Source organism: Lithobates pipiens, unplaced genomic scaffold (assembly GCF_037356315.1).
Source record: "Lithobates pipiens isolate NorthernLeopardFrog02 unplaced genomic scaffold, aLitPip1_a1.2 Scaffold_1, whole genome shotgun sequence".
NCBI lineage: Eukaryota > Metazoa > Chordata > Amphibia > Anura > Ranidae > Lithobates > Lithobates pipiens.
In genome coordinates, this window is record NW_027507685.1 from 151,279,669 (window position 1) to 151,302,224 (window position 22,556).

General features: G+C 45.5%; 1 protein-coding gene across 1 annotated transcript in view; it reads right to left on the minus strand.

The window, feature by feature from the left end:
* MIGA2 (mitoguardin 2) overlaps positions 1-22,556 on the minus strand; it is an 87,240-nt gene that overhangs the window by 14,463 nt on the left and 50,221 nt on the right. The window contains exons 10-13 of the mRNA XM_077478523.1: positions 11,049-11,121; positions 9,399-9,485; positions 8,515-8,613; positions 7,412-7,546 (exon numbers count right to left, since the gene is read on the minus strand). Coding sequence (XP_077334649.1) covers positions 7,412-7,546; positions 8,515-8,613; positions 9,399-9,485; positions 11,049-11,121 — 394 coding nt within the window. The remainder of the gene's footprint in view (positions 1-7,411; positions 7,547-8,514; positions 8,614-9,398; positions 9,486-11,048; positions 11,122-22,556) is intronic.

The window sequence follows — 22,556 nt, forward strand, 5'->3', positions numbered from 1 at the left end:
TTTCTGGTCTGCTGCAAAAAAGACAATAACTCCATGATGAGTATTTCTGCTGCGTAGCAAAACCTCAACCGAAGGGACAGATAAGCTTAGGGCTTCCACACCCGTGCGATCCAACCTGCGACTTGGGACTGCAAGACACATGAGAAGTCATATACTATGGCTTCCAATGGGTACCATTTGTGTCTGTGCGACTCCAGCAGTCCCCAATGCCTGGATCCACAGACCTCAATATTACACAGGTCGCAGGGAAAATAGCAATTTTCAGGTCAAACAAGTGAGGGGTCCCCAATGCTGTGACTCCCTGGAGGAGTGCAGCCAACACCGCCCTGCTGTGTATCCCTAAGATGCAGAAAGGTAGATCAATGAGAAACACCGCTCACTGCTGTGCCTGATATACAAACAATAAGGCAGTAAATATAGGACATACAGGACACAAACATTCAATCTTTGTGTATATGTCTAATGTGTAGCAATATACCAATACTGAGCAGAGATGCCACCATCCTCAATGTGTCTCTCAGCTGAGCAGCAAAAACAAAAGAAAAAGACAAGCAATCTTCACTGCTGTGTCCTTTCTGATATGCAGCCAATAAGGCAGCATATGCAAGACTTAAAAAGGACAGACAAACTTCAATCTTGTATATGTCTGATGTGCAACAATATAAAAATTCTGAATAGAGATAGCACATCCATATTGAAGTGATTTGGCCTTGCGACTCAACATGTCAAATTGCATGGCTAAAGTTGGCACGACGCCACTTTGTGGTGCTGCACGGATTACCAAAGGCAGTATATGTACTACCCCTGGCAGGGGTTCAATTTGTATTTCTGCTATGTAGCCCAACAAATTCGAACCATCAATTTTCATTGCCGCCTTTCTGATAAGGCAGTAATACAGGACACAAAACCCCACAGACCTTAATCTTGTATATGTCTGATGTGCAACAATAAAACACTCCGAATAGAGATAGCACATCCATATTGAAATGATTTGTCATGCGACAACATGTCAAATCGCATGCTTAAACTCAGCAGCCATTGCCTTTAATAGCACTGTCTGAATTGGCACAATGCTGCTTTGCGGTGCTGCACCGATTACCAAAGGCAGTATATGTACTACCCCGTAGCCCAGGTTCAATTTGTATTTCTGCTATGCAGCCCAACAAATCAGGACCATCAAACTTCGCTGCTGCCTTTCTGATAAGTAACCAACAAGGTAGTAATAGAGGACACAAAGCACCACAGACAGACCTCAATCTTGTGTATGTCTGATGTGCAGCAATATAACCATTATGAGCAGAGATGTCACCAGACTCGATGTGCATTTCTGCTGTGCAGCACAAAACCAGAAAGTACAGACCACGTTCACTGTTGTATTTTTCTGATCTGTAGCCAAACAAAGCAGTACCTTTAGGATATAAAGGACACCAAACAAGCTTCAGTGCATTTCTGATGTACAGCAATATAGCCTTTATGAGCAGAGATGTCACAAATCTCAAAGTGTATTTCTGCTGTGCCACAAAAACATCCCAGTAAGGACAAACCTTGACTACTGAGGTCTGCTGGTGTGCAGCCAATGAGGAGTCATGGTCTATCCTTTTATGAAATAACAGGAAATTTATTTCATAGGCATAGCCTGGGCTGTAGATACTAAACCTTCACCACCAGGGAAGCAACAAATCCTAAAAAGGTTGGACACCCTACTATAGTAGTAGTTGTCCTACCTTACCTCCACAGACTGAGCAAACGCTAGCCAGCTCATACCCATGTGGGGCTGATTAGCAATTAAAGTCTCAATGAGCCCAGCCCTAGAGACCAATTTAAGACCTCTAGAAGAGGTGGTTACCGATTTAGCCTGGGGGTAAATAGCTACTTGCAGGCTTCAAACAAGCAATCATGTAGCTCTTCCATAGGTTTGTACAGAAAATCCTCAATTAAAAAGGATGTAGGAAGCGATCTATGGTAAATCGCCTTTAGATCTGTCACTGAGTGGATTTTAGCCCAAACCAACAAAAAAGGTTTTTCTTACCGCCTACACTATAATCTAACCACAGTGTAAAGGTGGAGTGGGAGGTTGGAGCTTATGAACGTTACATATAGCAAGCAACACCCAAAAGGAGGATCTGTCACAAGGGAACCCCTACTGTGCCACACAGAAGCTTGGTCCCTGCCCATCCTTGAATGTTAGGTCAGCTTTAAGTGCCCGTTCACACCTGAACGTTTTGTAGCCCTACGCCTGAAGCTACAAAACGCTGGAGGGGAAAAAATCCATTATTCTCAATGGAGATGGTTCACATCTCCACTCCATGTCGCCTGAAGCCCTACGCCTGAAGCTCAAACAAGTTCCGGACCCTTTTTTGTCGCGCGAATTGGGCTGATTTGGGCGTTTTCATTCCCATAGAAACTAATGGAAACGCTCGATTAGAGCGTTTAGCGCGACAACGAGCGTTTCTACGGGCGTTTTCACGCTGTATCTGCTCAAATAAGCAGATGAAAAATATTTTTCCTATTGGCTCGTTGTCGCGCGTTGTAGTGTGACAAAACGCTCGTTGTCGCGCGTTGTAGTGTGACAAAACGCTCGTTGTCGCGCGTTGTAGTGTGACAAAAGCATCTTGAAGCAACTTCAGATTCCTAGCAGCTAGGCTAATAGGGCTGGTAACCTAGTGCACCTGCTGACCAGGGGAGCTTCTGAATCCAGCAACCACTGCCCAATTAATAACTTCTTCAGTGGTATACCTGGCCTGTAAGTAAGTAACTTTTCGTATCTACCAGGTCCCCTCTGTACGCTATATTCATCCCTACTAATTTACTACAACTGGGCATGTAGGGAGAGGCGGGCAACCCACTGTTGCAATAACCACAGTGTCTCTGCTGTAAGAGGGAGCTGTGGCTGGTGGTTTTAGCAGTGGCGTCTGGGCTATTTGTATCCCGACCCCAGGTTCTGCACTGCACCAGTCAGTATATACACGGGGAAAAGGGAGAAATGCCTTACCTACCTCTTTCCCATCTGGAAGTGGTTTAGGCACACTCCTTCCTCTGCACCACCTGTCCACCATACAGCGTCTCTGATGTAAGAGGGAGCTGCGGCTGGTGTTTTTAGCAGAAGCTTCCGGGCTATTTGAATCCAGACCCCAGGGGAGATCATCTCAAATGCCCAGAAACCCTCTGGCTGGAATTGGGGATTTTGCAGCTAAATTCCAAGGCAAAGGAAAGTACTCACCGTTGTAGTCTTCCCCTTTTGCCACAGACAGCGGGCTTGCTTTTCCATCCTTATGGTACACACACACACACACACACGATAGCTGCCAAAGTGACCCCCCCCCCCCCCCCAACTGCTGTCCCCATAGGTAGGTGCAAGGTTAGGCTGTCTCCTGCACTGTACCAGTCAGTATATACACATGGGGGGGAGGCAATGCCTTCAGTTCCTCATTCCCATCTGAGGTGGTTAAGGCAGACATCCACCGTAGTGAACTGGTGCTTCCTTGCTCTAGCAAAAGGAGGATGTGGGCGCCTGCTCCTGCTGACTCTCAGCCTTCCCTCCTGGGTAAGAACGCCACCTTTTTCCCAAAATTTGAAAATGACGCGGGTGCTTGTCACCGCACCCTCTCCAGCAGCCCACGCGAGCTACCGGGGGCCCAGGAGTCGGGGACACGATCCCCCTGTAAAGAACCAATGGCCAGCACCCCCATCTGAACAGCCACCAGGACAGTTAAGGAGAGGAGACAGGATAATGGCCCCTGAAGTTCTGGGTACACCACTGTACCCAGGGTCCTTCAGCTCTCAGGGGGGCTCTTCCAATTTCTGCTGTCCCCTTTGAGGAAAAGATAGGGAAACCCCCCAGGAAGGATAAGAATATCCTACCAGACCCAGAGGCTTCCCAAGCTTGTGGTCCGGCTCCCAGGGGGAGACCACCAGCCCCAGGCTTCGGGTCATTTGGAAAAAAACAAACAGTTTCGCTGTGCAGGGAGAAACCCAATCAAAAACTGAGGATCAAGGGGAAGGGTGGGGACTTAAAACAGCTGTCGATTGATTGTGTTTCCTGTAGGGAGGAGCCTCTCATCTCTCAGGTGTGCCGTCCTGGAAGATGACTTGAGAAAAAGAAAATGAAGCTCTGACCGCATTTCAAACTTTTGAAATATTAAGCCAAAGCCTTCTTTTCATTTTGGATCAATTAGGGAAACTCCTATATTTTTGTTTTGTTTTTTGCCATCCCACCCTTTGGGGAGACTTCCCTTCTTTTACTGTCCTATAGACAGAACAGGAAGTTAGAGGAAATCTCTACAAAGTGAAAGAAATCCCTTCTTAAAGTCAACACTGGAACTATTGTCTCCACCGGAAGATCTACCCTCTATTCCTGTTCTACTCATAACACCCCCAACCCCCCCCCCTCTAATTTGAATTCCAGCGGCAAAAGTCACCTAGACAAATGGAGAATAAATCTCCCTAGATGGGATACACGGACAGCAATAAAAACCAAATGTTATAATCCAACAACCAAAAAAAAAAAAAAAAAAAAAAAATGTAATATTGTGGCTGTAGATGCGCATTTACAGTGCCTTGCGAAAGTATTCGGGCCTCCTTACACTTTTCAACCTTTTGCCACATTTCAGGCTTCAAACAAAGATATAAAATTTTTATTTTTTGTGAAGAATCACCAACAAGTGGGACACAATTGTGAAGTGGAACGAAATCTATTGGATTTTTGAAACTTTTTTAACTACCGTATATACTCGAGTATAGGCCGACCCGAATATAAGCCGAGGCCCCCAATTTACCCCCAAAAAAACTGGCAAACTTATTGACTCGTGTATAAGCCGAGGGTGAGACATGCCTGTCCATCCCTGTGTGTGTGTCCGTCCCTGTGTGTCCGTCCATCCCTGTGTGTCCGTCCATCCCTGTGTGTGTGTGTCCATCCATCCATCCATCCCTGTGTGTGTGTGTGTGTCCATCCATCCATCCATCCCTGTGTGTGTGTCTCCATCCATCCATCCATCCCTGTGTGTGTGTGTCTCCATCCATCCATCCCTGTGTGTGTGTGTGTCCATCCATCCATCCATCCCTGTGTGTGTGTGTGTGTCTCCATCCATCCATCCATCCCTGTGTGTGTGTGTGTCTCCATCCATCCATCCATCCCTGTGTGTGTGTGTGTCTCCATCCATCCATCCATCCCTGTGTGTGTGTGTCTCCATCCATCCATCCATCCCTGTGTGTGTGTGTCTCCATCCATCCATCCCTGTGTGTGTGTGTGTGTGTGTGTGTGTGTGTGTGTGTGTGTGTGTGTGTGTGTGTGTGTGTGTGTGTGTGTGTCCAGCCTACCTGTGTCCCGAGCCTGTGTCCCGAGCCTCCGTCCCGTGCCTTGCCTCCTTGCCTCCGTCCCGTGCCGTGCCTCCTTGCCTCCGTCCCGTGCCGTGCCTTGCCTCCGTCCCGTGCCGTGCCTTGCCTCCGTCCCGTGCCGTGCCGTGCCTTGCCTTGCCTCCGTCCCGTGCCTTGCCAGGATCGCCGCTCTTCGTCGGCGCCTCGGCGGCCATTCTAAAATTCAAAAGCCGTGCCTCCGCCTTCGCCTGTGATAGGCGGAACACTGAATTTCCCAGCAGCCTGTGTTCCGCCTATCACGGACATCGTCTCATCCTCGTACTACGGACGAGGATGAGACGATGTCCGTGATAGGCGGAACACAGGCTGCTGGGAAATTCAGTGTTTCGCCTATCACAGGCGGAGGCGGAGGCGCGGCTTTCGAATTGTAGTATGTCCGCCGTCTGTCTGCTCGATACGCTGATCGAGCAGTCAGACGGCGATGACTCGAGTATAAGCCGAGGGGGGCACTTTCAGCCTCAAAAAAGAGGCTGAAAATCTCGGCTTATACTCGAGTATATACGGTAATAAAAAACTGAAAAGTGGTGCGTGCAAAATTATTCGGCCCCTTTACTTTCAGTGTAAACTCACTCCAGAAGTTCAGCGAGGATCTCTGAATGATCCAATGTTGTCCTAAATGACTGATGGTGATAAATAGAATCCACCTGTGTGTAATCAAGTCTCAGTATAAATGTACCTGCTCTGTGATAGTCTCAGGGTTCTGTTGAAAGCGCAGAGAGCATCATGAAGACCAAGGAACACACCAGGCAGGTCCGTAATACTGTTGTGGAGAAGTTTAAAGCCGGATTTGGATACAAAAAGATTTCCCAAGCAGCACTGTGCAAGCAATCATTTTGAAATGTAAGGAGTATCAGACCACTGCAAATCTACCAAGACCTGGCCGTCCCTCTAAACCTTCAGCTCAGACAAGGAGAAGACTGATCAGAGATGCAGCCAATAGGCCCATGATCACTCTGGATGAACTGCAGAGCACTACAGCTGAGGTGGGAGAGTCTGTCCATAGGACAACAATCAGTCGTACACTGCACAAATCTGGCCTTTATGGAAGAGTGGCAAGAAGAAAGCCATTTCTCAAAGATATCCATAAAAAGTCTTGTCTAAAGTTTGCCACAAGCCACCTGGGAGACACACCAAACATGTGGAAGAAGGTGCTCTGGTCAGATGAAACCAAAATCAAACTTTTTGCCCACAATGCAAAACGATATGTTTGGCGTAAAAGCAACACAGCTCATCACCCTCAACACACCATCCCCACTGTCAAACATGGTGGTGGCAGCATCATGGTTTGGGCCTGCTTTTCTTCAACAGGGACAGGGAAGATGGTTAAAATTGAGGGGAAGATGGATGCAGCCAAATACAGGACCATTCTGGATGAAAACCTGTTGGAGTCTGCAAAAGACCTGAAACTGGGACGGAGATTTATCTTCCAACAAGACAATGATCCCAAACATACAGTAAAATCTAAAAGGAATGGTTCACAAACGTATCCAGGTGTTAGAATGGCCAAGTCAAAGTCCAGACCTGAATCCAATCGAGAATCTGTGGAAAGATCTGAAAACTGCTGTTCACAAACGCTCTCCATCCAACCTCACTGAGCTCGAGCTGTTTTGCAAGGAAGAATGGGCAAGAATTTCAGTCTCTCGATGTGCAAAACTGATAGAGACATACCCCAAGCGACTTGCAGCTGTAATCGCAGCAAAAGGTGGCTCTACAAAGTATTAACGCAAGGGGGCCGAATAATTTTGCACGCCCCACTTTTCATTTTTTTATTAGTTAAAAAAGTTTCAAAAATCCAATAGATTTCGTTCCACTTCACAATTGTGTCCCACTTGTTGGTGATTCTTCACAAAAAATAAAAATTTTATATCTTTATGTTTGAATCCTGAAATGTGGCAAAAGGTTGAAAAGTTCAAGGGGGCCAAATACTTTCGCAAGGCACTGTATATCTGATACTGAACACAAACTCAGTTAATACTCTAATACACAAACGCAGCTAAATTGTTCATCCAATGTTAACAAAACATGCATATTTACTCACAGTTTCCTTGAAGCTATCTGATAACCAGCGGTTCCGTAAGACAGCAATTACTGAGCTTGGTGGATTTTCCAAGTCCTCAAAGGCATCCATTAATATAAAATCCAGTGCTATGTCAAAGAAATTCATACAGACCACCTAGATAGAAGGAAAACAAAACATTTCCATACTTGGAGGAGACCAAGTGACAGATATTAAGGAAACAAAGCAACATCACATATAAAACCTGGAGGGACAGAGTATGTCACATGAGAACGGAGATCTGGCACTGTACAGATTATCACCTCTCTAAATGGATTACATGGACTTAAGCACTCGTAAAACCTCAGCGATACGATTAGTTGTAATCCAATTTTTTTTTTTTTTTTAAGTCTGTCACCAGGTCTCCTGTAATTTTGGCAACATTGTGCCTACACATTTAGAATGCTTGCAGCACTGGATTCTTGGGTTTACTTTCCAAGACAGAGAGCATACAGTTTTTAAGTGCAGGTTTCCTCCCACAATCGAAAACATAGGCTTTCCCTTTTCTGAGTTGTGGCAGATATATTATTACTGTATCGGTTTGCTATCAGGGACTATTGGGAGCAGGAAGTGCATACCGACCGTAAGACTACGCTGATTAAACTCAGAATATTAGCTCTGCACGATTAGAATGCCGAACAGTTATAGCCCTTTTACACTCACAGCGTGAAATGAATGGGCAACAAAGTGATTTGGCAGCGGCACTTTTCGGGCACATTTAACCCTTTCCTTGGCTGCTAGCAGACGAAAAGCGCTGCTAAAACTACGGTAAAGTGCTAAGCTCTATAACTAGCTGCCGAAGAAAGGGTTAAATGCGCAGAAAAGCGCCACTGGCATCGCTTTGCAGGCACTTCAGCAGCGGTGCTCATTGATTTCAATGGGCAGGGGTGGTGGAGGAGTGATGAATTCACCGCTGCTAAACTTTTCCAAAAGATGCTGCAAATCAACCCTCATCGGATGCTACTCAGTAGAGAGAATTTACCATATACATGTGGCAATTATCTGCAGATTAGACCCAACACAGCCCATTGTGTCATAATAAGGTGTCAATACATGAACCCCTTTACAGCATATTTTCTCCTTACCCCGCGTCCTTCTAGTTCTCTCTCAGTAGTGGGCCATGTATCTTCCCTCAGTGCATACTGCACCATTTCTTCATAGTTCTCTATGAAACCCTTAGGATTCTGAAACAATTATATATATTTAGTAAAAATAAAAACCAGGTCAGTCAATACAAGCGTCTTTCAGGTGATCCCTGTTATCCCATCTGACAGCGCTTATGCAGACAGGCTGTTGTAAGCTCTTTATTGCTTCCTCTGTGCTGTCACAGCTCTTTAGAAATCATTAGCAGCTGTGAAACTCTGTGTAAAAACTCACTCATAGCATAGCACAGTGAGCTGTCAGCCAAAGGAAAATAAAGTATAATTTCACAATCTAGGAAAAGGAGTGATAGACTTCTTAAAGCAGAACTACACTGCACCAAAAATAGCTATATACTGCATTTCACAACATTTAATGCAAATTTGCCAACCAATCCTTGTCTTCTTGCTTTATTTTGCTGAGGAATCCATTTGAAACCACCCCCCCCCCCCACACCCTAGCATTTCTGGGTGTTGTCATCTTGAGTAAGGGCAGATGATTCCTGTAGCATTTACAACCTAGAATCCATCTGCCCTCAGCTCAAGCATGCAGGCAGGAGGATGTGCGTAGCTGAGAAGACCCCTCCATCGAAGACTTCTGGGATGTATGTCAGTATGACATAATTTGCCTATAGAGATGTGACTGGAGAAAGGATACAACACAAAGCTTGCAACAGCCTCTATGCACAGGAACTGTCAAGATCAACCACTGTTAGATGAACTATCAAAAGGCAAGGCAAGGGTCAAATTAAGCATCAATGCATTAGGAATAACTGATAAAACATTGCAGCTGGAGCACTTTCTAGAACCACCAAATCTTTATACAGTACCTTCTCAGCTCTAACAATCAGTCCTGTCACCATCTGTTTCCCAACTTCACCAAAGAACAACTGGTTGCCTTCATCCTGAAGTAGTTGCTGCAATCAGAAAATAAATTATTTTTTTGCTGCTAAAGACGATCACAAGCGTATATGTAGGCAAAAAATCGGAGGGCTCTCAAGCATCTGCCAACTGTCCCTACAGGTCACACAAGCTGCATGTAATGCAATTTTGTGCATACATATCTATTCTGAAGTACTAAAGTATAACTAAATACAAAACTTTTTGTTTGTTTTGGATAGAGTGGAGAGGGATTAGAACACCTATTAGGTTTTTATTGCCATCTGTGTCACTGTTAGGGAGATGCACCCTCTCTATTTGTCCTGTTTATTTTTATCATCAAAACTGAAAGCAAAAGAAAATCTAAAATTTTGGGTTCAATATGCCTCAGTATACAGCACTTATTACCTTGAATCCTATAAACTAAAATAAAGTGCTACAGTGCATTATTTGCATCACCATTCAAATACCCTACAAAATACATTCCCCATACTGTGATAATGCTATCCAATTATATAAATCACATCACCTAAGCTCCATTGTATACATTACAATACATAATTAAATAGACTACAAAATGCATTCGCCTTACTCCAATAACATTATTCAATCATAACAGTGCACGAATAAATGTCCAATCGATGTGAGAAAGAAAAGTGGATGCTCTGGATGTCATAACCCCTTGGGGGGAAAGCGCATTGAGACCTTACTTTTAAATGAGAGGTCATAGCTATCTGGTGAGTTGTCCAGTGTGGTGGTGATTCACGGTGGTGGATTGAAGTATGGAAGGAATCATTTATTTTACACAAAAAGCACTGAGCGCTTTACAGAATGGAGTTCATATATTGCCTTGATACAGACTTTTTTTTGGTACTTAATATATAATAGAATATTTCATTGTTTTAGGTATAGCGCAGGTTTTATTACTTTGCCACCCAATTCAGCAAAAAACAGCTGAATCTAAAGACTGAAAGGCAATGCTTATTGCCACCTATTAAAGTGTTACTAAACCCACAATAGTAAAATCAGTCTGTATATGCAGTAAAGCATGCTCGTTATATTCGCTGTGGAACCTAGGGGGTTAATTCTGCGCATTGTGTATAAAAGGCTGTTTGAACCGGTCTCTCAGATCCTCCTCCTCTTCCACTATCTCCAAAAAATAACCTGATATCTACAGAGACAGGGGACAGACTGCACATGCTCAGTTTGGTGTGCATTGCTAGAGAGTTTTTTTTTTCTTGGGAGGGTGAATGTCATCAGCACAGGGCCAATTAGCACTGTCCAGACAGAGGATCAGGGGAGAAAAAACTAATACAAGCTTTACTAGGAACTGATAGAAGTCACAAGGCCGATATATACTGCTGATAAAGAAAAAAAAAAAAGGTATTTATCAGTTTATTTTTAGAAACCAGACCAGATGTAGTCAATGCGGGTTCTGGGTTTAGTAACACTAAGTATACAGGTCTGTAAATTAAATAAATAATGTCTAGATCCTTAAAAATGCTAAATCTTCATGAAGGCAAAGAGTATCTATATGGCTTCATTCTGCACTACAACAATGATCTTGAATGAATAAACAAGAAAATTTTGGTTTCAGTTACCTGGAAAGCCTGACGGACACAGTGCAATTTTGCCAAAAAGTCCTGGTCATTATAACAACCCAGCAGCTCCGTTCTTTACAGAAAAAAAAAAAAAAAAAATACATGAAGGCTTTAAATACCAAAAAATATTGCAACATCTCAGTACCATCTACCATCTTTTTTTTTTTTAATCAAAACTTTATTGAAAAATTGCTCTTTTAACACATACAATGATTGCATCCAGCGAGTATAAAAAAATATACATGTTCTACAAATTACTTTGAGCATCCAAAATACATGAGCAATAACAAAAGGCAATTCTGATATTATGATTTTTTCAACTACAACATAAACTAGCACTTTCAGTCCAATTAATTAGAACAGTATTAATTCTTTCTTCAACTAATGGATCACGTGGATGATTTACCCTTGCACATGACCTATCTTGTTTCTCCGGCCTCCTTTTTTCTCTCTCTCTCTCTCTCTCTCTCATCTCACCCAATTGTGGTGGTGCAAGATTGGGATCATCTAGCCATGGCTGCCAGATGAAATCAAAATTTTTTTCACAGCTTTCCTGTGACTATATGCCAGTCACTCCCTGAAAAGAAGTAATTTAACATAGGTAATCCATTGTTTCCCTGTGGGGACTGTAGATGCCATCCAATATCTAGCCATAAGTTTTCTAGCCAGATATAACAGCCTGGTTATCATGTAATACATTCCCCTCAGGTACATCTCTTAGTCAACTGCCCCTAGTAAGTACACCAGGGGGTTCAGGGGTACTGCTATCTGAGCTAGTATAGAGATATATTGAGATATTTCCGCCCAATAGCGGTGGTGTTTGGGACATCTCCAAAGTAGATTTATAAAGTCCCCCTGGTGCATTTTACATTTTGGGCAGAGAGGAAAGTCTCTTCTGCCCCAATCATGCAGTTGTATGGGTGTTCTGTAGGCTCTATGTAGAATAAACAGTTGCGAGAGTTTGTGAGGCTGAGACCAAACTTGCAGGTATCGATTCCAAAGCCATGTCCCACTGATCCCCATCTATATCGCCAATATCTTCCACCCACTTAGTTCTGCATTTAAAAGAGGCATGGTCCTGGATAGAGGATCACAATTCCGCATATATCTTAGATATCAGTCCCCTCCAGGTGTCTGCCCGGAGGACTTCCATCAGCAGAGAAGAGGGTGATACAACTAAGGAGTGTGTTTGATGCTGTGCCCGCAGGGCGCGTCAAAGCTGAAGATATTTATAAAATCCCCTAGAGGTGAGCTGGAATTCTGAGCATAGCTGTTCATATGTTTTTAGAATGGTTCCCTCAAAGTTGAGAGAAGAACCATATATCCCCTGGTGCCTCCAGGGAGAAAATCCCTGTAATTTTAGGTACCTGGAGTGGTTCCATAAGGGTGTAAAGGGCAGTGGGCCCTTAACAGCCAGGGCTTTTAGGAATTCCTTCCATATTTTCCTAAGGAGGTTACCGGTTAGGGCCAGGGGTTGGGACACTTGGCAGATCCAACTCCATATAGGCTCAGTACCATTTTTAACCCTTTCAATGCCAAGTCCATATGGACCTATAGAAGTGCCCATGCACTCTTTTCTCCCTCTCCTATAAGCTTATGGTCACTTCCATGACCATAAGCTTATATCAGAATTGTTCAGCAGACTGAACAATTATATAACTGATCAGTGGGTTACAACCCACTGATCAGAGTAATTAACCCCTAAATGTGACTGCCCCCCCATGCTGCCGCTTCCATCTAAAACTGACCCCCCCTTCTCCTCTTCACCCCCAGCACTAATTACCCCCTCCCCCCAAACCTGCTCCCCCACAGCCACCATCCCTCCTCTTCCACTCCTGTTGGCTTCAGGTGCAGCATGGAGCTTTTGGGGGGGGGGGGGTCAAAATGCCCCCGCGCCCCCGATCCATGGCTGCTCTGAGTGGAATCTCTCCTTCTCCTCCCTCCACCTGCAGCTTTTCCCTGCACAGATCTCCGTGATCTGTCAGCTTGGAGAGTGCAGCGGGGGGAGAGGTGCGGGTGAAGCTGGGACTTAGTATACGTGTTTACTAAACTCCCCCCTGTAAAAGAGGGCACATGCAGCAATCACTACTGATCACTGCTATCCACTGACAGCTGATATAGTGTAACCAGGAGTGTTACAATGTATCAATCTGTCATTTTCTGAATGAAATGTTAATTTGGATGCAACAGCTGCATGGGCATAAATGGTACTGCCTGTACAGGGATGCACGGAACACCTGTTTCAAACAGATTTTATTAAAAACAATGTACATATTGAACATAATTTGCATAATATAAGGCAATACAACAATGTGGAATAGACTCCTGCCAGAGGTGGTTCTGGCCAGCTCAGTAGATTGCTTTAAGAAAGGCCTGGATACTTTCCTGAATGTACATAATATAACTGGGTACTAACATAGGTAAAGTTGATCCAGGGAAAATCCGATTGCCTCTTGGGGGATCAGGAAGGATTTTTTTTTCCCTGCTGTAGCAAATTGGAGCATGCTCTGCTGGGGGTTTTTTTTCGCCTTCCTCTGGATCAATTGTGGGCATAAAATTGGGTATTTGGATTGTACGATTATTTTTTTATTTATTTATTTGTTTTTAAGGTTGAACTGGATGGACTTGTGTCTTTTTTTCAACCTGACTAACTATGTAACAATTGCACATGAGATATTTGGATATCTTATGGACACAGACTGATCTCTTGGCTTATAGTCAGCGCTTTAAAAACAAAAAAACATCTAGCAAGAAAGAAATGTCAATTCCCATAGGTTGATGAGCGCCTTCTTTGAGTTGGGTCGTTGTGTCAAAGAATATCCCCAACAAGCATTGTTTGGGATCTAGGGTCAGGGGGAGCCCATAGTATTGTGCAGGAAATCCACAATCTGCTTCTAGAAACCCTGGAGTAGTGTGCATGCCCATATCAAGTGAAAGAACGTGCCCACCTCACGGTTACATATCAAGCATGTGGTGGGGTGTCCCTGCCAAAATCGAGCAATTCTTGAAGGAGTGAGATATGCTTGGTGTAGAATATATATCTGGGATAGTCTATCAGAAAGTTTAGGGGAGACAGCCTTGCAGGAATTGGAACTTCGTCCTCTAGTGCTCCCACGTCCCTTTTCCTTTTAACATCATAGGCCAATTTAGTAGATGAAGGGGTAATGAGCATTCTGTAAAAGTTTGAGATCAATTTTTGTGCGTCTGTGCCTTTAACGATTGCCATAATGGCATTAGAGATGGGCTGTGGGAGGAATTGAGGGAACCGAGAATGTACGGCACGTCGGACCTGTATGAAACTAAAAAAATTTGGAAGCATGAATGTATTTTGGAGGTCATCAAAATTTTTAAGATCCCCATTTGGAAGTATGTGGTATAAGTAGTATATGCCTCTTGTGCTCCAGATCTGTTGGAATCCCGAGAGTGACTTATTGTGCCAAAGGGGGGTGAAGTCTTTGTGTTTGGGGATCCCTAATTTATCGGAAGCGATATCCCATATTCATCTATAATGATATGAGACCTGCGGTCTTCTCCAGAGCCGTGTCCCCCAGAGCCCACTGCGATTGCACAATGTGGGCTTGAGGTCTGTTGCGCCCACTTTGGGAATGGGAGCATACTGAATCTCACTCTAGCCATTTTGTCTATGTGATATAAATTGAGATAGTTGAGAGGCAAGATAGTAGAAATTAAAATAAGGGAGGGCTGTTCCGCCTAGATCAGTGGGATTCTTGAGAATCCTCCAGGTGAATTTGTGGCTGTTGGTACCCCAAACGAATGGTCTGAGCAAAGCCTCCATGGACTGAAAATAGTTCAGGGGTAGATATACTGGCGTATGCCATAGTATATATAGTGTTTTGGGCAACAATATCATTTTTTATTACATTAATACGTCCCCATACGCCTAGTGGACAACGGGCCCATATTTGAATTTTGGATTTGATTAGGGTAAATAGAGGTTCTATGTTAAGAGGTATATAATCAGCCAGATATTCCCAAATATTTAAAGCGGTTCTACACTGACTTTTTTTTTTTATACTGTTTAAAAAGCATTTCATTCTAATGTCAGACTCGCTTGTACTGCTGATGCCCGGTATCCAGGTCAGTTTTTTGGTATAATCGACACTTTATAAAATCGAGGCACAGCAGATGTCATCTTGCTTGTGGGCATTTGAAGCCCACAAGCAATCGGTTCCGTTGTAGTGTCATATTTTGCTCCCCATTGTAGAATGCGCTGGAAGGGACGTTGTGGGCAGAAATTTCGCACTGCGCAATGTGTTCCAAAGGATTTGCGGCAATGCAGACCACTAAAACCGTCAGATAATTCCCTCCCGAATCCACATAGGGGAGATAATCCCCTCCCGAGCCACGGTTACCCACTCTCTCCCTCTGCTCAGTAAAAATTTTAACTTCACTTCCATGACATTATCTGACAGTTTCACTGAACTGAACTGCATTGCCGCAAATCCTTTGGAACGCATGCCGCAAGGGTTTGAAACGCATCGCGCATGCACAGTGCGAAATTTCTGGTCGCAACGTCCCTTCCGGAGCATTCTACGATAGGGGGAAAAATATGACACTACAGCGGTGTAATCCCAGGAGACAGTGCAGCGTTCACTGGACATGATGCGTATACCCGCACAAACACCGCCCACAGCCGCGGGGAATGGAAAAAAGATTACATACATGAACAGGTACAAAAAAAAAAGCATTATGCACGCTTTGCTGCGTTTCCTAACGGATAAACCTAACTTTTGAAAGTGAGTGCAGAACCGCTAGTGTTTACTCGCTGTAACAGTAGTTATTCTTGTACTCTGGGAGGGGGAAAGCTATCAATGGATAGGGTTTGGAATTTCCCCCCCCCCCCCCCAATTAATTTTGAGTCCAGAGAATGAACCGAATCATTCTATCGTCTGAAGTGCAACTTGGAGAGAGGAGTTGGAGTCAACCAAATACAGCAACGTGTCGTCTGCATACAGACTAGTTTTTTCTGTTCAACATCCTAAGCAAAGACTGTGAATCTCTGTTTTTCCTGGTAGATATGGCGAGAGTTTCAGCTGCCAGAGCATATAATAGTGGGGATAACAGGCGGCCCTGTCTTGTGCCTCTGGTTAGGCCAAATGTCTAAGAAGGCCAGCCGTTGGCCACCACTTTAGCCGTTGGGGCCAGATACAGCAATTGAATCCATTTAATAAAGTTAGGTCCAATTCAAAACCTGTCAGACATTTGGAAATATATTGCCACACCACCGAATCAAATGCTTTGGCCGTGTCTAAAGTCACCACATCTCGTGAACCAACATTTTTGTTTATAGCTTGCAGGTTGATGTATAACTTTCTGAGATTAAAGGAGGCATTACGACCCAGCATGAAACCTGCTTGGTCAGCATGTATTAGGTTTAATATAACCTGGTTGAGGCGAAGGGCAAGGACTTTGGCTAATATTTCAATATCGGCTTGTAATAATGAAATAGGTCGGTATGATTTAGGATAACCTGGGTCTTTTCCTGGCTTAGGTATGAGGACTATGATTGCCTCTCTCATGGAAGGTGGTAATGTAAGAGTCTCAAAAAGGTGGTTATTTAGGGCTAACAATTTAGGGATGAGTATCTCTCTCTCTCTATATATCTATATATAGGGAGTAAAATTCTACAGGTAACCCATCTGAACCTGGAGACTTGGATCTGGCAAAACTAGCAATTACCGTTGTTATTTAGTCGGTCGTGAGGGGCGCCTCTAGCATGTCAACTTGGTCGATTTTTAGCTGTGGAAAAGCGATTCCCTCCAACAAATGATTCATCGGTTTATCATCAATATAGACCTGAGATGTGTATAACAAAAAAATCCCTGAATCTGGCAGTGACAGCAGAAGGTTCTGTAATCTGCTCCCTGTTGGGGCCATGTAATGAGACAACCATCGGGGCCCTATCCTCTCTGTGGACCAAGTATGCAAGCTGTTTACCTGCTCTCTCTCCATTGCTCAAACATCTTTTGCCTAAAGAAAAAAAGATTTTGCCTGGCCATCTCATACTGCAATTGATTTACCACTCTGGTTTGCAATCCGAGCAAGTCAGCCCGAGTAGGAGAGGGATCAGATGCTAAAGTTGTTCAAAAGGAGGATAGTTGCTTAACCGCCCTGTCAAATGCAGTAGGCGAATGAGCCTTCAGTTTGTTAATTTGTGAGGTTAGGGTCGCACGAACATACATTTTAAAGGATTGCCAGACTGTGGTTGGGGAACCAGATCTATCAATCATTCTCCAAAAAAATAAGAGTCTCTACTTATTTATAAGCTTGTCATCCTCCAGTAGCAGGGAAAGTCAGAATGGGTTCAGTCGCTAAGTGCGGGGCGGTTTGACAATCTGGATACTCAGGGTAATCCAATAGGGGCTATGATCAAGGCTTAGGCTTGAAAAGGTTAAAAGGTCTTCAGAGGACAAGGGGGCACTCTTTACGTCTGGAGGAAAAAGGGATTTAATCTCCAAATACAGAAAGGTTTCTTCGTAGTAAGCTGTGAAAATGTGGAATAGACTCCCTTCAGAGGTGGTTCTGGCCAGCTCAGTAGATTGCTTTTAAAAAGGCATGGATTCTTTCCTAAAATGTACATAATATAACTGGGCACTGACATTTATAGGTAAAATCAGGGAGGAATTTTTTTACCCCTGATGGAGCAAATTAGACCATGCTTTGCTGGGATTGTTTTTGCCTTCCCCTGGATCAACTGTGTATAAAGGATTGAAAAAAAAAAAAAAAAATCCTCCCCCTTTTTATTGGTTGAACTAGATGGAATTTTTCAACCCGACTATGTAACATTAGTTGGAGCTGTAGGCCACTTTTACACTGAGGTGTTTTATAGGTGTTTTTGCGCAAAAAATAGCACCTGCAAAGCCTGAGTGCTTTCACACTGGAGCGGTGCACTTGCAGGACGGGAGAAAAAGTCCTGCAAGCAACATCTTTGGGGTGGTGCTGGAGTGCTGTATACACCGCTCCGAAACCGCCCCTGCCATTAAAATCAATGGCTAGCCCTGCTAAAGTGCCTTTGGCAGCGGTGCCTTTAGGCCTTTTTTTGCCCTGCTAGAAGCCAAAATGCGCTGCTTTACCGTCAACCCTTAATGTGCCAGTCAAGTCCATCTAACTCTAACTCTGCATCTGACACTATCTTCTCCTCCAGAAAGGAGACCCCAACACAGGAGATGTGTTACTGACTGGATCACAAGGTGAAAATAAGGGGGGGGGGGGATAAGATTTTTGTACTCACCGTAAAATCCTTTTCTCTGTAAATCACCGACCGACACAGCTCCTCTCTCTAACAAAATATGTTGTTAGCCCTATCACTGGAGATACTAGGCAAGTTGTAATACAACACTTCAGAACTTTTAGTTCCGCCCATGGGGTGGTCCCAAGGCTACAACCCACAGCCTGCTCAAGCGGAACTCAGTACGTCAACAAGCAGTATAACGTAAAGAGGAAAAGGAGGGGCGGGTGCTGTGTCGGTCGGTGAATTACAGAGAAAAGGATTTTACGTCGAGGAAAAAAAAAAAATCCTATTTTCTCTTATATTCACCGACCGACACAGCTCCTCTCTGTAACAAAATGGGACGTCCCCAAGCAGTGGCAAATGAGGGGTGGGAAAACAGCATAAAAACTTCATCCACCATGGCAAGTGGGAACTAGTGAAACTAAACCCACAAAAAACAGCAGTGTGTGGAAAAAACACCACCACATAACCTTGTATCCTCAACAAGAGTGATCCCCAAGACCGCAACCAATTTCGGAAATAATGCAACAGTGCATTAACACAACAGTACTGCGTTTTTATCGGAAAAAAAACAGGAAAAAAAGAAGTTTCCATATTTATTGCAACTACACGGCCGTCTGCAAAACTTTGCGGCCAAAACAGGCATCAGCCGATGCACTGACGTCTACCCTGTAGAACTTGGTAAACGTATGGACAGATGACCAGGTCGCCACCTTACACACCTGAGCGACAGACGCTTGGTGTCGGAAGGCCCACGACATTCCAATTGCCCCTGTAGAGTGGGCCATGACCGGAAAGGGGGGCATGTGACCCTTCAAGGCGTAGGCTTGTACTACAATCAGTCTGATCCACCTAGAAATGGTGGCAGACGAGACCGCCATACCCTTCTTTGGACCAGCCACCGAAACAAACAGTGAGTTTGACTTCCATAAGGGAGCCGTGGCAGACAAATACACCTTCAGAGCCCTAAGCATGTCGAGAGCGTGAAGGGCCACCTCTTTGGGGTGCTTTGGCTTAGGACACAATGATGGTAATACAATGTCCTCATTGATATAAAAAGCCGAGACCACCTTCGGTAGAAAGGACGGTTGTGGACGCAACACCATCTTATTCCTGTGGATAACCAGAGGAGGCGACTTGCAAGACAAGGCTGCCAATTCAGAAACCCTCCTGGCAGATATGATGGCCACTAGAAAGACCACTTTCTGGGAAAGAGTCAACAGGGGAATCTCCCTGATGTTTGCAAACGGCAGTTTCTGAAGCGCCGACAACACCAGGTTCAAATCCCATGAGGGGAAACGGTGAACGCACCAGAGGGACTACGTGTCATACCCCCTGGACAAAAAGGTACTCACCAAGGAGTGCGATGCCAGGGGTCATTGAAAGAAGACAGCCAAAGCTAAAATTTGCCCTTTGATGGTGCATAATGCCAATCTCTGGTCAACTCCTTGCTGGAGAAACAGCAGGATCCTGGATATGGAAAAGGAGTGCAGATGCCATCCGTTCTCCTCACACATGGAGATGTAGGCCTTCCAGGTACAATGGTAAATCTTTCGAGAAGAAGTCCCACAGACCCCGGGACCTCAACACCTGGCTCTCAATAGCCATGCCATTAAAGCCAGCGATGGTAAAGCAGGATGAAATATTGAACCTTGAGATAGGAGGTCCTCTCGCAACGGCAATCTCCAGGGAGCGTCTGTCACCAGACGCACGAGGTCCGCGTACCAGGGCCGCTGAGGCCAATCTGGGGCAACCAGGATTACTGGAATCCCCTCAGCTTCCACTCTGCGAAGCAGACATGGCAACAGTTTCAGTGGAAGAAAGGCATAGATCAGCTGGTACCGATCCCACGGAGCCACCAGCGCGTCTGACCATGGATCTCTTGTCCTGGACACGAATCTTGGCACCTTCCGATTGAGACGGGAGGCCAATAGATCCACATCTGGTGTTCCCCACTTCAGACACAGCTGCCTCAATATCTCCAGGTGCAATGCCCATTCTCCTGGGTCCAGCATCTGGCGGCTCAGATAGTCCGCCTGGCAATTTTCCACCCCAGGGATGTAAATGGCCGACAAGGCCGGTACGTGTTGCCCTGCCCACCGAAGTATGTGAGCGACCTCCCGAGCAGCGGCTGAGCTTCTTGTTCCCCCTTGGTGATTTATGTACGCCACAGCCGTGGCGTTGTCCGACTGTATCCTGATTGGATGCCCTTGAAGACTCAACAACCATGTGTGGAGGCACAGCCTGATCGCTCTCAATTCGAGCAGATTGATTGGCAACTTGGATTCTTCCGTCGACCAGAGGCCCTGAGCCTCAGTATCCCCATCACTCCACCCCAGCCGGATAGACTGGCGTCCGTATTGATCACCGTCCATTTCAGAGGAAGGAACGATTTTCCGGACTGAATCACCGGGGACCTCAACCACCAGATCAGAGAGTCCCTGACTGGTTGGCTCACCTGGATCTGTTGATCCAGGAACAACTGAGATTTGTCCCATTTCAACAAGATCTCCTTCTGCAGGACTCTGGTGTTGAACTGGGCATAAGGTACTGCCTCAAAGGAAGCTACCATGAGTCCCAGTACTCGCATGCAAAAGCGGAGCAACGACCACTTGTGGTACAACAGTAGTTTGACCGCAGATCTGAGAGTCTGCAGTTTGTCTGAAGGGAGAAAAACTCTCGCTTCCCTGGAGTCCAATAGCAAACCTAGGTACTCCAGACGCTGGGTCGGCACAATTACCGACTTCTTAGGTTCAACCACCACCCAAATTCTTGCAGGGTCTGCATGGTGATCACCACATCCTCACTCTAATTCTGAGGCAGAAGATGCTCTCAGGAGGAGATCATCCAGGTAGCCCACGATCGAGATCCCGCGTTATCTCAGCAATGCCAATACTGGAGCCAGTACCTTGGTAAAGACTCGGGGGGCTGATGCCAGGCCAAAGGGAACAGCCACAAATTGGTAATGGGCTTCCCCGACTGCCAAACGGAGAAATTTTTGATGCTGAAGGCATATGGGTATGTGCAGGTACGCATCCTGGATGTCTAAAGACACCAGGGAGTCCCCTTGATGGAGTGCAGCGACTACTGAGCGAACGGATTCCATTCTGAACCTCTGCACTTTTACAAAGTGATTGAGGGCTTTCAAGTCCAAGATCGGACGTACCCCTTCCTTCTTAGGAACCACAAACAGATTTGAGTAGAATCCCTGGAAGCATTCCGATTCTGGAACTGGTACAATCACCCCCTGATTCAGCAAGTCCCTTACCGCCCCCCCAACAGGGCCTCCCGGCGAACCGAGTATGCTGTAGGGGGAAGAATCTGTTTGGCGGCCAAGAGAAACTCTATCTTGTAGCCTGTGGAAATCAGATCGCAGACCCATTGGTTGGATAACCAGGAGGACCACCTGGCTGCAAACTCCCGAAGGCAAACCTTTATGCGGTAGCACCTTTGTTCGCAGGCTTAGTAGGATTGCGGTTCCAGGGACGCTTTTGACCGTCCCGTGGGCGTCCTGTCGGGCTGGGGACGTTTTGTTGAAGCACCGGGCGGACGAAAAAGCCGCTTGTGAGCGGAAAATGAGGGCCCTTGCCTATGGCCTAGCTCCTTAGCCTTCCTGGCCTGTGGGAGTAGAGTATTCTTACCACCAGTGGCATTTTTAATAATGTCATCCAACGAGGCTCCAAAGAGCCGGTCGCCAAGGAAGGGAAGATCCGTCAGGGCTTTCTTGGATGCCTGGTCAGCAGACCAGCATTTTAAGAAAATCGGGCGCCTCAGCACCACAGCTGACACTGAAGCCCTGGATAGCAGAGGGAGAGTATCCAGGGCCGCGTCAGAAACGTACTTAAGGCCTTGCACTAGTTGGTCTGCTAGTTCCACGCAGGCAGGGGAGGCCTTTTGCTCTCCCAATTCGTGGTGCAAAACTTTTGCTTTTTAGCACCTTTCTTCCCACGTACCGCCTCTATCTTGGCAACGAACGAATTGAGGACTGTCGTAAAGGGTGTCCATAGGGAACGCGCAGTCCGCAGGTGACCCGGATGCAATTGCCTGGATTTTGGGGGAAGAAACACCAGTTTCTGAAGCCATGCTGACCCTACCCTGTCTGCTCCCCGAAGGGGACTTAGGACAGTGACAGTCCCACCCTCCTGCTGCTGCTGCTGGCTGAGGGGCTCTAACCCGCTGGACTCACCACCCTGGGCCGTTCCGCAATGTATTACCACAATGCCTGAAGATCCCCAGTGGTCCCAAATGCAGAGATA